Raw genomic sequence first — 17,417 nt, 5'->3', positions numbered from 1 at the left:
GTATATATAGTAGAGCTGCGGGGAGAGGGAGCCGCACAGTCGCAGCGTTCCTGGGCAGTGAGTTGTGACAGTCCGCGAATAAGGTGAGTACGTTTGTCCTGTCCCTTGTCTATATCCTGGACACTTCAGCTTCAGTATTTTGGTTTTCACAGCGCTTGAACCCTAAGCTGCATTATTGTGCACATTAAATCGGTGACGCCATATGTCATGTAGCTGATTTAGGTGTCCCGCTGACGTCATGGTGGACATCATTCTCCGTGTGTTTAGTGCAGAATGACGTGAATGGTGGTAGACGAGAGGCAGGAGATTCATTAAAGTGGGTTAGATGACCACAGTTTGCGCTGTGCAGTGAGAGAGAGAGAGAGGGGCACCGGGGATGCGGGGGCACCGGGGATGCGGGGGCACCGGGGCTTTAAACCGATACCCGGCTCAGGGAGCGTGTGTGCGAGGAGGGCTGTGACTGACGGGTCGTGGTCTGCCCGGCCATGACAACTGACCCCGGCACAGTCCGTACGCCTGTACTGTCATGTGAGCTTGTCATCCGGCAGTCAGGGGCTCTGCTGCGGGAAATGACGCTGCTGACGTGTCCAGATGTGTCCAGATGTGTGTGCTGGAGATCACTAGGATAATCACACGCGTGTCTGTCAAAACCAGAGAAGCGAAGCGGGGCACAAAAATGGTCTTGCATCCCCTAAAGCAGGGGTTTTCAAACCGGTCCTGGAGTGCCCCCTGCCCTGCTTGTTTGTGTTCCAACCGAGGTCTTAATTGCTTAATTGAATACTTAGTTAACCTAACAAAGCAATATACCATTCAATTCAGTAGTTAAGACCCAGGTTGGAACAAAAACCAGCAGGGCAGGGGGTACCGGTTTGAAAACCCCTGCCCTAAAGTACATAATTTACATGACTGCATTTCCTCGCAGATGTCAATGGGTTATTTTTGGCAGACTGGCGTTGTAACAGGGGCAGGTACTTAGATAGGAAGGTCATTAAAAAAAGACGATTTAATGTGCAGCAGTTCACTGTAAACACAGGTAACGGGAGACATTGTCAGAGGACAGTTCGTGTATGTAGACGGTGCAGGTTCACGCTTTATGATATGAACTGACAGCGGTCTGGGTGAAAACAAGACGTTGCTAAACCTGTAAGTTAAGTAAAGTAGTTCTGTAATTATCCCGTGCATCGTGCATATTAATACGACCCACCGCCGATACTCTGCTTATTCAATGCATTGAAAACGGATAAGACACATTTAGAAACGCACAGTCCCGCACAGCTCGGACGCGCCTGCGCAGAGCGGAGCGGAAGTCGGTCCGTCCGTGTTGGGCGTCCGGGCAGGAGCAGCGAGTCTGCGCTCCCGGGAAGGACGGGGCTGTGCTGTATGTCCGCCGGGTAAGAGGGGCGTCCGGGGGTCGTTATTAAACTCACCTCGGCGGCAGTGCCTTGATTTGGTTGAGTTGAGACCGAGGGGGCCTCCACACGCCGGGAGAGGGCGGCCATTGACGTCGCGGATAGAGGTCAGACGAACACAAGACATTCGCATCCATGAGTATCTGAATTGCGTGGATATCGTGCAAAACCTCTCTAAATATGCGTTAAAGCCCCGTGTCAAATGCATAAATAGTGCACTGGAAAGGCGGATGTAGATGAATATGTGCTGCCGTGTTTCGGTGCAGAGCTGTCCTGTCAAGGCCGGATCACGACACGGCACGAAAACACGAGCAGGTTAAAGGTCACCCGGCCGGCACTGAGACACCGCTGTCCTGCGCCAGGCCTGCTCGCTGCTGATTGGCTGATTTTGCAAACTGTTTACCTGTCTGAATCATTGATTTATAGAAAATACCATCTAAAGAATACTTTGGACGGTTCACGTCGTGTTGGAGAGGAGGTCAGAAGACCAAGATACAGATTGAACTTCGTGAACAGAAAAGGTCCGCTGGTGTTTTCGGATTTAAACCGATATCGTCCTTTATTTGTCACTGTAATCAATACACGTTTGTGCATTTATTATCTGTATTGTGCCTAAACATATTGCAGGTTGTTTGAGAATGCTTGCAATGTCCTTTGTACAGCTGTTTTCTTCTCCGTTAGGAAAATAAATGTGATATTTTCCCATCTTTCCCCAGCTTCACTTCACTTCACTTCACATTTTATTTATGCATATACTTGTTTTGTGAATGTATTTATCTTTTTATTTGGGGATCAGTCTGTTGGTGTCGTGTCAGATTACCACCCAGTGGCATTTTCCTATCAATTCCACTCTTTAAACCAGCTTTCCTGTCCTCCTTGGTCCACTTCTGTGGCAAGTTGTTCTGGACCCACCACCACAAGCAGGAACTTGGCAGAATTCTCATGCATTTGAATTTCCTCCTCCTCCGCAGCTCTGCCAAGATGCCTGGATCTGTCCCTGCCAATGCAGAGGCCGGCTGGCCCAAGGACGTGGGCATCATCTGCCTGGAGGTGTACGTGCCCTCGCAGTACGTGGACCAGGCCGAGCTGGAGCAGTTCGATGGCGTGGCAGCGGGGAAGTACACCATCGGGCTGGGCCAGGCCAAGATGGGCTTCTGCTCCGACCAGGAGGACATCAACTCTCTGTGCCTGACCGCAGTGCAGCACCTGATGGAGAGGAACTGCCTGTCCTACGACAGCGTTGGCCGGCTGGAGGTGGGCACCGAAACCATCATCGACAAGTCCAAGTCGGTGAAGACCGTGCTCATGCAGCTGTTCGAGGAGTCGGGCAACACTGACGTGGAGGGCATCGACACCACCAACGCCTGCTACGGAGGCACGGCCGCCCTCTTCAATGCCGTCAACTGGGTGGAGTCCAGCTCCTGGGATGGTGAGCAGATCAGAACATAAGAAAGCGTCTAGTCGAGAGGAGGCCATTCGACCCATCGCGCTCATTTGGTGTCCATTAATAACTAAGTGATCTATTATCGACGTATTGCAGACACTGGGATATTTAATGTGGTGTCTGTGTGTTTCAGGGCGGTACGCGCTGGTGGTTGCGGGAGACATCGCGGTGTACGCCACGGGGAGCGCTCGGCCGACGGGGGGTGCGGGAGCCGTGGCCATGCTCGTGGGACCCAACGCTCCTCTTGTGCTTGAGCGAGGTAGGTCACGGGTCACAGGTCATAGGTCACGGAGCACAATACTTTGAGGTCCCATTGGTCCTAGATCGGAACTGTTCTTGTTGTTAAAGGATGTGTACGATTAAAAAAAATGTTTCCTCTACTGTCCGGGTGGCGTGTAGGTCTTCGCGGGACACACATGCAACACGCGTACGACTTCTACAAGCCTGACATGGTTTCGGAGTATCCAGTGGTCGACGGCAAGCTGTCCATCGAGTGCTACCTCAGCGCGTTAGACCGGTGTTACAAGGTCTTCCGCGACAAAATCCACGCGCGGTGGCAGAAAGGTGGGCGACGTCTTAGTTTAATTTTTGCCTGGCGCTGACCTTCCCTTGATTGCTCTGCGTCCGTGTCCATTTTATTATCTTTTGAACTGGGCGGGGGGGGATGCATCATTAATGTTTTTTTACGGAGTTTGGCATTTGATTATGTGAGCGCAGTGTTCCCCCCCCTCCACTCGCGTTCACTCGTCTGCTGTCTCTGTGGATTTCAGAGGGAAGTGATAAACGTTTCAGTCTGGATGACTTTGGCTTTATGGTGTTCCACTCTCCGTACTGCAAGCTGGTGCAGAAGTCCCTGGCCCGCCTGCTGCTCAACGACTTCCTCGGCCACCCCCGCCCCGACACGGACAGCGGGGTCTTCAGCGGCCTGGAGGCCTTCAGGTGAGGTGCTTCGACCTTCTAATACATACATCCGTTGGGGTGGTCCGAACTCCTGGGACGCAGGTCTCCGTGTGTGTTGGAAAGAAACGCACACAAATGTGACCGTTACTCCTGCAGCAAGAAGGCTAAGCTTTTCTATTCTCAATTTCCAGGGACGTGAAGCCACAGGACACGTATTTCGACCGTGATGTGGAGAAGGCTTTCATGAAGGCCAGCGCACAGATGTTTGAAGAGAAAACCAAGGCTTCCCTGCTGATCTCCAACCAGAACGGCAACATGTACACCCCATCCGTGTACGGCTGCCTGGCCTCGGTGCTCGCACAGTGAGTGTCCCCCAGGACTAACAGTCCTCTGTGCATCAGTGCCACAAACCTGTCAATTTTAATATCAGTTGGATGAAACCCCGCTGTTTAATACAACTTAATATAGAGGAAACCCAGAAATCATCCCTGTGAGTATTAGAACATAAGACCATAAGACAGTGTCCAATCGAGAGGAGCCCACTCGCCCCATCGTGCTCGTTTGGTGTCCATTAATGACTAATTGATCCAAGGATCCTATCCAGTCTGTTTTTGAATGTTCCCAAATTGTCTCTTCAGCCACATCGCTGGGGAGTTTGTTCAGATTGTGACGCCTCTCTGTGTGAAGAAGTGTCTCCTGTTTTCTGTCTTGAATGCCTTGAAGCCCAATTTCCATTTGTGTCCCCGGGTGCGTGTGTCCCTGCTGATCTGGAAAAGCTCCTCTGGTTTGATGTGATCTTGCGTCTGTGAAGTGTTGTTGTCTTTTTCCACTGTGGAGTTCTCGGACACAAGACTGAAACCGAGAGCGATAATTGTTTATCACTGAATATCCTGATTTAAAGGCTGCGTTTCCTAACCGCGCAACTAGCAAACCTTTTAATAGAACGCAAACTACTTCATTTAAAATGGAGACCAAGACAGGAAATGGTCCCGTGGGTGGCCACAGTTCTCAGAAATCACTTGAGGAAGCTGCGCTGCTGAGAGAGACCAGTCTGAACGTATAGCTGAGGGATTGAATGTGTTTGAGAGGCTGAAGTTAGTCGTGTTACTCAGGACAGTGTGGACGCGTCTCTCAACGATGCTCTGTCTGACTCCACAGGTACTCTCCTCAGCAGCTGGCAGGGCAGAGGATCGGAGTGTTTTCTTACGGCTCTGGCTTTGCCGCGACCTTGTACTCAATACGGGTCACTGAAGACGACACGCCGGGTGAGTTCGCCGACCAGCATTTAACAGCTGCTGCTAATGTAGACGTATAGATGTTTACCACAAGGCATTATTGTGCAAGAGACTCTAACCGGTGTGATTGTGTCTCTTCCAGGATCGCCTCTAGCCAAGCTGACCGCCAGCCTGTGTGACCTGCAGGCCCGTCTGGACTCCAGGAGAAAAGTGGCTCCTGAGGTCTTTGCCGAGAACATGAAGTTGCGACAGGAGACTCATCACTTAGGTATGTCTCATCGCTGCAGGTTCTCACCCTTAGGTGCCCACTTTAACGAAAGAGGGAAGTCCAGGCCCCGGGGGGGGGGAGGATCCGGCTTTGAAACGGCTTTAGTCCGTGGTGCGTCTCCACATTCACTTCCTGTTTCACTTCTGGCTGCACAGCAGGTTTCAGCAACTGTAAACCCGTTCCTTGTGTGGAGACGGCCTTGCTTTTTCTCGAGGACAGGCAGCGCATGGAGTTGGAAGATACTTGGCCTGGATGGAGTCTTGTGTTGATGGTCACGCTCCGCCCAGACCTGAAGCTCCTGCTGTTGCTTTGTTTGGATGAACTTCAGAGATTCCGTAAGACTAATTTTCCTCTCTCTCTCTCTCGTCCAGCCAACTACAAGCCCCAGTCCTCCGTGGACGAACTCTTCCCAGGAACGTGGTACTTGACCAGCGTGGATGAGAAACACCGCCGGCAGTATGCGAGACGGCCCTTGAACGAGGACGGACCCCTGGAAGCGGGATTGGTCCACTCCACCACAGCGGCAGAGGTGCGGACAGCCGAGGAAATTTGATCCTCTGAGTCTGTTCAACAGCCTCCCTTGTGGATCTTATCGCCTACCTTTCTTAATAAACTTTGATGCTCTTCCTATGTTTTTCTTTCTGCCTTTCCTCCCTCCTTCACGTGCTCATGCAGTGTCTCTCTCTTTCCCAGCACATACCCAGCCCTGCCAAGAAAGTGCCACGGATTCCCGCTGCCAGTTCAGGACCTGACATGGTCCCCATCGCCAACGGGGAGCACTGACACGGCCTCTGTGAGGTCCCGGGACGCAGCGGTCATGGCCGCTGCAAAACCATGTATTCTGTGTATTGTAGGTAGATCTGTGTATGTACATCTGGCTCTTTCACCACCACGGCGTACGATTCGGACGGCGCCGCCCTGAGACGTGCCAAAAGTACTGTGGCACCGCCCCCCCCCCCCCCCCCCCAACACTAACAATCAGTAGGTCAGCATCAATAAGGGAATAACACAAACTGGTCAATTTGTGATGCAGGCTGTCCCACTGGAACAGAGACAGCATTTAAGAGTAGGATGTGCATTCTGGGATCTCTTCTTGCTCACTCGTACCCGACGGCAGGTTTTCATTGAACGGAAGTCGGAATCTTGTTGTTGTCTCCCCCCCCAATAAAAATCAGCCTCTGGGAATCTTGTAATTTGCCACCGGTCGAGTCGGGGGTCGGTGTGCCGACACTTCGACTCTGAAATGCAGCTCTGCCGATCCGGCACCGGGCATCGAGGGGTGTCGAGGGAGCGGCTCTCCGGCCTCTTATTCATTACGCTCCTCCTGCCGAGCCGCGGGGGGTCGACGCGCTGCCGCCGGGCTGGGGCCGAGTGTCGGACGCCGGCCTGACGGAGACCGCAGAGGGCGGTGCGAGATCTCCGCGGCTGTGTTAGAGATTAGAGTAGTCGCGTTGCATCGCGGCGGGAGCGTTTTTAAACTCGTGTCTGTGGTAGCCTCAATTCAATCGAACTCTCCATCCGCCGGTGCCACGCAGATTCCCAACCCCACTCGGCTCTAAAGAGCGAATCCACCGGATATTCACTGCTGTTCGTCTTGCATTTTGTTAAGTGATGTTACAGGGTGCGAGGACGTCTTTCTAGATTTGGGAGCTTTACTTCCAATGACTTGCCACTTAAAGCTATTTCAAAGGACTGTCAGTTAATAAACTGGTTTTCATTCAATTCGTCCTGTTTTGAAACGTATAGGATGTTATTGTTGTTTTAGTTCATGCATTTCATATTGTGTTATTGATAGAAATGCTCGTGACAAACTTATCACTAAATCTACATTCTTCACCTCCTTGGTTCAGTTAGCACGTGTGCGACGACTGCGGTGTCGGTCTGCGTCAGCCCCGCTGTCCAGGGTGGAGGGAAGCTGAGAGACTGACACTGGTTACTAGCACGAAATCACGCTTTATTACAAAATGTTTTGTATAAGCCTTACTGTAAGCATGTAAGAAATGTAAAAAAATTATCTTAATGTACAGATTTGTTCCTTTTTAAACTTACAACCAAGAGCATTTATTTCTAGTTACCCTGAAAAGGCTAATGTTTACAGATTGTGGGAATCAGATTAATTCTATCATTTTTGTTGGTGTGTAATGTACAGTACTAACTGTAATTAACTGTTATTTATAAATGTAGAATGAACTCGTGTCTGATGAGGTGCTTCCTGTATTTGTTAGCGGAAAAAAACGGACGTAGACATGAAGTTCTGGTGATACAATTATCGAGTGTACGATATCAGGAACTTGAATGTAAGCGAGAATAAAATATCATGTTAATTTCAGTGTGTCTCTGCCTGGTTTACTGTTTGTGGTTTGGGGACAAAAGAGAGTGAAACTCCAGCAAACCCAGCTGGGGAGATCACAGCGCAGGACAAACAGACAGCGACTGTGTGGGCGTTTTCATCCACAGCACAAACTGCCCTGCTTTCTGCACTGAACACATCCTGTGCTGGATATCAGTTTCTGGGTCCGTTTCACCTGATGAGTAATAATACTGAGAAGAAAAACAACAACCTACAGTCACGTATCACTTTTGCACAACCCCCCTAAACTAAAGCTGTAGCTTCATCTGCTTAGACTAATCTGCACACCGTCAGTGATCCTTAACTACACCACAACCACCATAATACACTTTCAATTCATTCCTTATTTATGCAAAACATCCTGTCACATACTGCTCTAGAGGCAGTTCAGAGGAGAGCAACCAGACTTATTCCAGGTCTGAAGGGAATGTCCTACTGAGAGACTGAGGACCTGAACCTTTTCACCCTGGAACAGAGGAGACTACGTGGGGACTTGATCCAAGTCTTCAAAATCATGAAAGGCATCGACCACATCAAACCAGAGGAGCTTTTCCAGATCAGCAGGGACACACGCACCCGGGACACAAATGGAAATTGGGCTTCAAGGCATTCAAGACAGAAAACAGGAGACACTTCTTCACACAGAGAGGCGTCACAATCTGAACAAACTCCCCAGCGATGTGGCTGAAGAGACAATTTGGGAACATTCACAAACAGACTGGATAGGATCCTTGATCACTCAGTTATTAATGGACACCAAACGAGCACGATGGGGCGAGTGGGCTCCTCTCGATTGGACACTTTATGTTCTTATGTGGCAAGCAAGGAAAATAAAATCTTGTTTTGGCCACTAGGTGGAAGTGTGCAGCTGTGTATAGTAGGTTCAAATGTGGGTACAAAGTCTATTCAGTGTTTCACTTTGAAATGAATACACAATCAAAACTAACAGAAGGTCAACAACAGGGAATAGAATCGATGTGCTTGAGGTTGTAGGAAACGGTGGCACATTCACAGCCAGGTAGACAATTGGGTGCAGCCAACACAACACACATCACTGTTGGCTGTAATAGGTGACCCTAAGCCGACCTCGTCCCCTGACCTTTGGAAAGCTGGTGATATTTTCCCATGTGGTTCTCCGTATCCTCAGACTGTGGTCGTGGATGGGTGTGCCGCCTTCCAGATCAGGAATTTGCTGGACAGTGGACGACATTGGCAAGCAAATGACCCAAAATAGGTCCTTCCCGGTGTCATGGGCTTCAGTGCAGCTGAGGTCACTGGCTGGGATCGTGCGGCGGAGCTGTTGACCCGGGAGAATCCTGCCCAGTGAGAGAGACCAGTTTAGGCCACTCATGAATCACGAAGCAGAGCAGACTCTTGGGGCGTGTGTGTGTGTGTGTTTGGCAGCATATAAACCCTTAACCCTAGACCAGGGTTATTGAGTTCAGCGACAGACACTATAGATCAATAATCATAATGGTAATAATAATAACTTTCCCAAAGCACCATGCACACGATCAGAGTTAGGAATGGACTGTTGTTCCGAAGACCAACCTGTTAAATGTGTCTACAGCGTACACAGTGACAGCCAGCCGTGTTACATGGTCTCACACCCTCAATAATTGCATTTCACAAACGTGTGTTGCACACAACACCGCACAGTCAGTGTGTAGACTGGTAACTAACTTTATACTTCTACATGGGACGCACTGTCATTTATTTATAGGCCAGCAGCATCAGCTAACTCAATGAGATGCACTGCACATTTGCAGGCCTGTGGACAGAGAGCCTGGTTTCCTGTGCCGGGGAGCCGCATCATGGCCCCGGTCGCACATGCGGGGTGGAGCCACGGCGCCGCTGAGCTCAGCAGGGAGGAGGCGAGACGCTCAATCTGACATTTCCCAGCATTGGGGCATCGCGGTGCGCTGGCGAGGGACGGGATATTGGCTCTTGAATCAGAGACGAAAAGGTGAAAAGGCGAGCAGAGGGAGGAGACCAGCCGAGGTAAGAGCGCAACGCACCGGGCTGAGGGCCGGGGCCGAAGTTTGGGTCCCATGTCAGAGTGGCTCGGCTCGGCTCGGCTCGGCTCGGCCCGGCTCGGCTCGGCTCGGCCCGGCTCGGCTCGGCTGCCGGACCCGAGCCGGGCTTGTGGAGCTGGATGTGCTGTCGGATGAGTTTTACTGGGTTTTAGAGGAGAGCTGCTGTGAAAACTGGGCAGAAACAACTCCCGGTAGTTTGGAGTTTGTCGGGGCGGAGGGGAGGACGGGGGCGGACAGGAAAAGTGTCGGGAACTTGCTGAGCCTGTGGGGGGAAAAAAGCGTTTCTTGAGGCGTTTGCTTTTGAATAGAGATTTGAACAAAAACCAAGTGTTTTTGTGTCGCCTGGAGGTAAAACGGGAACAAGAGCCGAGCAGCGCTGGAAACCACAAGTTAGAGAGAGAGGAGGAGCCGCCTGCAGTTTCCTGTGCACTCGCTGGCTTTTTACATTTCCTTTGTTAAATGTGTTTATTTCTCCGTGCATGAAGTGCGTGTATCTGCAGCTCATGTTAGTCCGCAGCAAGACAGCGGCCGGTGACAGCGCAGTGTCGCTCAAAGGCCAGGCAGGGACGGTGCGACTGTGTTGAGCCACGGGATACATTAGTAACACGATTTATTATCGGGGTTACACGTATCAGTTTTATTTCCGCAAAACTACAGCAAACACCCTGTTTGTTACTTTAAATCCATTGAAACTTCAGATGCATGTGCTTTCTGGTGCTATCTGTGCGGTGCAGATGAAAAACTGATGAAGTTTGTCCGCAGTCTGAGCTGGACGAAGTGCAGGTACAGGAACCACCTTCACAACAGCCCCGCTAGTGGCTTTTAGAGAATATAGTTTGAACACATTTCTTATACACACACACACACACACACACGATATACACATGTATAGGTAAAGAACACCAGCTCATAAATTCATACATTTTTGTAATCAATTCATTGAAGTTCTGTAAATCAATCTCAACAGCAGTGTGTTTGTCTTCATTTCACTGCTGAATTACCCCCCACACCCCTTGTTGGAGATCACATGAACTCTTGACATCCTGTCAGCCCTTATGCATCTGTGCTAGGCGTAGTTTCGGTCTCCCCTCATAGCCCATGGCCTTTCACCCATCCTGAGATCGGGCGTGTGGGGAGGCCAGGACGTCCCATTCAGAGCTGGCTGTCCCTTCTTTCTGCTGTTGGTAACGTGTGATTCCTGTAGCTGTGAATCGAGGCCCCGGCCCAAGAAGTCCCCTGCTACCTAAAGTGACCCTCCTGAGGTTATGGACTTAGAACAATGAAATCAAGCTTTCACAGATGTACTTTCTGTTTATGAGTGTGTTGATTTTAAATTCTTTTTTTTGTGGACTGGCCAAAACAACCCCAAACCTTGGCCTCCCCTCCTACTGTATGACAGCTATAAGAACTGTAGCCTGAAGCGATGAACATTGTGAAACTCTTGCAGCCTGACGCGGGCGGGGGTGCGCCCAGCCCGGCTCCGAGAGAGAGAGAGCCTCACACAGAAAGATCTCGCTGCAGGGGAATCGCAGCTGTTTGCATGTTGAAGTTGGCAGAATAGTTCAAACGATAGGGTAGGCCAAGATTAACGGAGAAGAAAGCATCAACTTTTATTGCCCTTTTTTGAGAAGCAAGTCTCAACACCTGATCCATTCTTTAAAACGCAGCGTTGGAGCTTCACTTACAGTAGACCTGTTCTGCACTTTGAGACACTGAAATCCCTGTACAGGTAGTGCTGACTGTGATCTAGGTCTTTCAGTCAATTCCAAAATCGTTTTATCATATGTGAAATATTTACTTTGTACATGTTTCAATTATTATTATTAGATGCCTTTATACAGGTCAAGAGATGTGTTCACTTAAAGAAATAGGTCTGATGTAAGTGGTTGAATTACTATTGCTCAAAATACAGCGCTCCCCCTCCACTGACAGGGAATTCCTGGCATTCCTGGGTGGCAAAGGGCTCAGGAATGTGCGTGCTTACACACGTTCCTGCTACACATCATGGCTCCGCTGCTGCAGACACTTCCCTGGCTGTGAAAGCACGGCCGCCGATAATGCCACACCGGTCCCGGCTGAAAACGGACGCGCCGGCATCTCGCTCGTACTGCGTGGCGACCCTTTGACGCTGCAAACAAGTGGTCCACGCAGTCCCTGTCTCTGTCTGAGCCGAGGATGCCGGGCCTTTGTAGAGTGTAGTTTTTCCCACTCCTGGAGAACTGAAGCGGCTGCATCAGAGCGGTTGTGATTGGGCTGTGGAATTACAGCCTACACAGCTCCTGAAGCTCCATTAATAACCCTGAAACCACAAGCATTGTGTTATAACATGAATGTGACTAGGCACCCTCCCCCCCTTCCAATACTTTATCTCACACAAGCCATTCTGCCAGTGGGTTTTGCCAGCTTGTTCAGGAGTTTGATGTTCTGACTCGCTGATGGTTTGCTTTCCCCTCAGTGGCTCGGTGAGGCGAATCAACCCCAGGCCGAGTTCCCTCCCCAGACTGCTTACATGCACGGTGTTAATGGGCATAAATAAACAGGTTGGGCGTTGTAAGATTAGACTGAGACTTTACTCCTTCACTTCACTATCTGTCCCCTCTGACTGATTCTAAAAGTGTCACCGGGTCTCTAGTGTCTGTCACAGCCTTATTAGAAACGGTCTCTCGGGCTAACCGTTGATTAAATCGATGTTTGCCTCCTGTGCGGTGGATGAGGGCAGCACGAGAAGCCAAAAATAAGGCCAGTGGAGAGTCGCGCCTCTTGTTTTCGAATGTCGCTTGATGATTACGCCCAGGGTAAAGAGACGGGCGATTAATCCTGGCGTCGGTCCGCAGGGACGTGACACTGGCGCACTGTGTGTGTTTGTGTTATCGGGAGTGTGTGAGACTTCACAGCCGTGCTGGCACACCTTCTACAGCACATACAGTAGCGATTAGGAAACTGGGGCCTGGTCGTACTTTACTACAAAACTAAATAAACCAAAGACATTCACTCATCTTCTGGTTTTAGAAGACATTTCCCTCACAACAGTTTGAGGAGAACACTGCACTGTTTATCTGGAGTCTTTATGTTTGACGTTATTATAAGGGAGTAAGTATTTAATTGGCATTCATTCATTTTAGTTAGTTTTACCTTCTGTGAAATTCAGTGGAGTGGAGTCTGGCGCAACTTCAACGCATTGTTTTGCTTTTGCTAGCGGCCGTACTGTTAGATGGCAAAGCCGAACCGTTCTGCTAGCTACTCGTTTTGTTACGTGATCAGCTTGACCATGGCGGCCCCTGATTGTGCCGAGGAAATAAAGAAACCTTGATTAATGGGATTTTCTTGGAAATGTTTTCTGGTCCGTTCTATATTTATCCAAGTCATTTTATTTTCCCCTTTTTATCGCAGGCCGGTGTGAGCTCTGACAGAGTAATTCCACACATCACACGGCTCTCTTGCTTGGGGGGATAATATTAATGTCCGTGACTAATGGTCCCAACTGATAAATATTCCACTTCCTTTTAATGATGAGGCATTCAAGAGTGGCTGCTACTTTGCTCAAGGAAATGTATGTGTAAGATAAGTCTTCAGGGGTAGGAGTTAGGGGGGTGGTGGTGTTTAAATGATAGTACATGTGGAGGAGACAACTTCCAGTTTCATCCGATGTCTCCTCTGCATCTTTCCCAGTTTAGTAACAAGACCGTTACTTTGTACTTTGTTACTTTGGGTTCATACTTATCTTTGAAATCTCTACCAGCACTTTTATGCTGCCAGCGAAAGAGGATCGGTCTGCTTAAGCCGTGTGCATTGGTGGGTCTGAGCAGTCCTTCAGCTTTGAAATGACAGAGCTGTGAGCGCAGTGGAGACGTACGCTCTTGACTTAACTATTATTAATAACGAAGTGATCAAGGATCCTATCCAGTCTGTTTTTGAATGTTCCCAAATTGTCTCTTCAGCCACATCGCTGGGGAGTTTGTTCAGATTGTGACGCCTCTCTGTGTGAAGAAGTGTCTCCTGTTTTCTGTCTTGAATGCCTTGAAGCCCAATTTCCATTTGTGTCCCGGGTGCGTGTGTCCCTGCTGATCTGGAAAAGCTCCTCTGGGTTGATGTGGTCGATGCCTTTCATGATTTTGAAGACTTGGATCAAGTCCCCACGTAGTCTCCTCTGTTCCAGGGTGAGAAGGTTCAGTTCTTCAGTCTCTCAGTAGGACATTCCCTTCAGACCTGGAATAAGTCTGGTTGCTCTCCTCTGAACTCCCTCTAGAGCAGCGATATCTTTCTTGAAGTGTGGAGCCCAGTACTGTTGTATGAATGCGTCTGAGACTGAATGAGAGTCTGGCTTTCCTTTTCCATTTTGCATGTTTTTAAATGTATTACATGAAGGTCATGCTGCTCCAAAGTAACAGCCCACTGTGAGCGATGAGAAAACAGCATTTAAGCTGCATACACAAGGGATAAATATTTACTGTTTGTGTATTGTTTGTAAGAATGCAACAGGATTTAATTAGAAACTAAAGTTGCCAAGGTGTTTGTCTTTCCCCCCCCGATGTATGGACTGCGAACGTGACGCGTTCATCTTGGAATGTAAACCACTTACTTCCGACTTCTCTGGGAAGTTGTGCGTTAATTGAAGCGGACTGGGGTTGTGGTGCAGAATGTAATTTGGACCGTGAAAGATGAAGCTGGGAGAGGACAGGAGGAGTGGAGCCGGTGCTGCCGAGGAGCTGCCGAGGAGCCTGGAGCTCTGATCCTGTTAATTGAATCGTTTCTCCTTTCTGCGTGCGACACAGGAAATTAAACTGATTCAAATAATAGACTGCACTGCAAAGTCACAAGTTTAAATTGTCATTCGGCATCGGTGCTGCAGCCCAAGGCATAGAAAACGTGCTTATCTTCCACTTCGGATTCTTAATGGCAAGAGTATATATATAACTAAAAAAATAGGCCATTCTGTTAGGGTTTGTTCAGTTCACGTCTGTGTGTAGAAGTGGTGGACACTGTATTACTGTAAAGACTCTCTCCTCTGTGGAGTAAGTGATGTTAACTGGCTTTGGAAAAAGTAAGTGTAGGACTGCATTGGGTAGTGCTGTCGTTGCAGTGTGTATGGCAATAAAACCTGTCCTTGTAACTCTTTCTGAAAGTGTATAAGTCTATTAAAGGTATTTACTAGAGGAAGTCAAAGAGAACATGTGTGCAGCCCTTTTTCGTGGTAACAAGGTGGCCATTGATGTGCACTGTGGAGCATTGTAGTGGCCCTGGGGGAATAAGGGTCCCTTTGTGTCCCTCGCCTGGAGAAGACTGGGAACCCCTAATCCACGCACTTGGGCCCTGCCTGTCCTTACACACACACACACACACACACTCTTGTTCCCCTTTTTTATGGTTGGCTACTGTTTCACAATGTGTTGGGTGCAGAGTTTGCCCTTTTTTAGAGAAGCATCAAGGAGGCACAAGCAGTTTGATACTGTTTAACTCCGGGCACGTGCTTAAAAGCTCTGATTATCAAACAGAAACGCTATTTAGGAACCCGTGTGTGTATGTCACCTGTTTTTAATTCTGCTTTTATATTTTGATTTTGAAACAATGGTCTAAACCGTCTAGCGCAGAGGAATACTCTGTGAATCGACTCCACACATTTATGGAAGAAGACTAATGTGATGAAACAATTCAGATTAATCAATGAAGTGATTGTATATCCCGGTGTGATATTGCATCACCCTGCTGGCTCTCCACAGGTGAGCTCTTCTGCTCGATATTCAGGTAAGATGCAGAGGACTCTGTGGCTAAAGACTAGTCTAAGCAGGAGATTGTCTAAAGGGCATGTTTGATAGACCTGTTAAAATTGGTTATGATTTTCAGTGAGTCAAACACAAAGTTAGTGCAAATCTTCAGTGCCGTGGGAGTTTCATATCACATTTGTCGCAAAGTTTCATTAGAATTTAAATCCTGTGTCTGAAAAATATGTTTTTAAATAAACCTCCTATGTAGTTTAAGTGAATTATACATTTATAACTGCTGTAATGTGGTGCTGTTTAAAGGTATATGATGTGATTTGTTTTCTGTCTGTTTTGGTGTTGACTCTTAGTTCGTCCTCAGTTTCTCGACTCCGCAGCTGTTCCCTGGCAGTAAAGTGTTATATTTAGTCCTGGAATCCCTTGATACTGTGGGGTCCGCTACTGAGAGGGGCTTTGATGAACGCAATGCTGAAGTGTACACTTGAGGCAATGACCGCTCCGAGGCATTGCGTTATGAGGTTTATGTTGCTACTCCTGCTCAGACACGTGTTGAAGAAGTTCATTGATCTCCTGTAAACAAATGTTCCAGATGGAAATAAGAAACATACATGCGAGATGCTGGTCTTGCACTCTGATCTGTTGTGAAAGTAACCAAGACACAAAACATGCTTCATATTCAAGCCTGCAGTCCATAGTTATCAGAATGTATCCGAATGTTCTAGCACAACGTGCGTGTCAGAATACTTTTACAGCATTTAGCTAAAGGTAATAAAACTTAAACAAGAAACACTTACAATCTAGAGACAAGGGCATATGTTTTCTGAAGACGCAGTTTGTTTAGTCAAGGCTCATTGAATGTGTTACATTTTGTGCGATGGTCTGAGTAAATCGCATCTGCTGATTCCTCTCTCGTTGGCAAAGAGGAATGAAAGGTTTGAAATGTTACAATTTTGGTTTGTGTCACCAATGAAAAGAGATGGTGTCACATCCATACGCCCTGCTCTTGGTGTGGCACAAAACGGGACCTCTGTGAGCTCCTGACACACTCGATCTGAGCTCCCTTTGTGGAAACGCGGCTGGACCGAGGTGCCAAATTAACAGCCCGGCCTTTGACCGGAAAGCGTTCTTGGTAGTTACGAGCCAAGGAAGGAAGAGTCCCAAAATAACCCTTTTCTGTTCAAATGCACTCACAGGGCGGAGTGTGAAACCTCAAGTCTATATTCAGCTATAGATGCCTCACTTGTCCAATTTTGAATAATTCATGATAAAACGAACAAAGTTTATAAAGTTTGTTTTCTGTGTCTGTTGTTTATTTAATTATTTTCCGTGAACAGTCTCTGCAATTGTCATTCAAATCTTCCCCTAGGAGGGTGTCTGTCATTTTTATAACCGTTGAGTCCACAGCAGTTGATGTATCTTATATAATCAATTTATTTGAAAAGTATTTCTCTTTGACATCCGATAGAGATGTCACATATCTGATGTGCACGTGTGTCTGTGGTTCCGACGGTTTAGAGTTTCCTTCAGTGACGGGATGTTTTTGTACATTGGTCAGATAAGCTCAATCTTAGCACCTTCGTTGCCATTCGAAATGCCTTTTTCTCTTCCAGAAGCGGGCCCGCCCCTAGTATGGTCAAACAAATGGAAAACTAGTACACAGCAAGGCCTTGGCATATATTTACGTCTGAGGTTTGTCCTGCTGCAGTTTCATTCCTGTTTAGGAGATCTGCAAGGGGGTTTGATTTCCAGTTGCAGGATGTTCGTTGCCTGCCAGTGTTTGTCTGGAGTCCATATTTGGGCAAAGTAACGCGCGTTTGTTATTCCTCCAGTAAAATAAATCGTTTAGTTTGGAGCACTGGTGCCGTTCTTGCAGTTTGCTGATGGGCTTACAGTGTGTAAAAGCGATCACGTTTCAATCGGCCAAGTGTGCTGTGGATGTAAAAGGCCCTTCTGGAGCACAAGAATGCAATTAAAACCATCATGTCCTCTTTCATAAATGGCTCAATGTTTTATTCTCGCTCTCACGGCAGCAGTACAGTAGGACTTGGAGAGTGTGGC

At 48.3% G+C, this 17,417-nt stretch overlaps 2 protein-coding genes across 5 annotated transcripts in view; both read left to right on the top strand.

Moving 5' to 3' along the window:
* On the top strand, positions 1 to 7,585 carry hmgcs1 (3-hydroxy-3-methylglutaryl-CoA synthase 1 (soluble)). 4 transcript variants are annotated; one of them, XM_066711466.1, is made up of 10 exons: positions 1 to 83; positions 2,381 to 2,838; positions 2,987 to 3,112; positions 3,253 to 3,417; positions 3,624 to 3,792; positions 3,945 to 4,115; positions 4,912 to 5,018; positions 5,131 to 5,256; positions 5,628 to 5,785; positions 5,950 to 7,585. In XM_066711466.1, exons 2-10 carry the CDS (start codon positions 2,391 to 2,393, stop codon positions 6,037 to 6,039), a joined length of 1,560 nt encoding a protein of 519 aa, XP_066567563.1. In that variant the 5' UTR covers positions 1 to 83; positions 2,381 to 2,390; the 3' UTR covers positions 6,040 to 7,585. The 4 variants fall into 4 exon arrangements, with proteins under 4 accessions (XP_066567563.1, XP_066567562.1, XP_066567565.1 ...); XM_066711465.1 differs by lacking the exon at positions 1 to 83 and adding an exon at positions 1,292 to 1,391; XM_066711468.1 differs by lacking the exon at positions 1 to 83 and adding an exon at positions 1,417 to 1,516.
* Positions 7,586 to 9,436: 1,851 nt separating this feature from the next.
* The window catches only part of tln1 (talin 1), an 81,138-nt gene continuing 73,157 nt past the window's right edge, over positions 9,437 to 17,417 (top strand). Inside the window, exon 1 of the mRNA XM_066711464.1 lies at positions 9,437 to 9,607. The gene's annotated coding sequence lies outside the window, so the exon portion shown is untranslated. The remainder of the gene's footprint in view (positions 9,608 to 17,417) is intronic.

Source organism: Amia ocellicauda, chromosome 8, assembly GCF_036373705.1.
Source record: "Amia ocellicauda isolate fAmiCal2 chromosome 8, fAmiCal2.hap1, whole genome shotgun sequence".
In the NCBI taxonomy this organism is placed as follows: Eukaryota; Metazoa; Chordata; class Actinopteri; order Amiiformes; family Amiidae; genus Amia; species Amia ocellicauda.
This window is presented reverse-complemented; position numbering and strand designations above follow the sequence as displayed.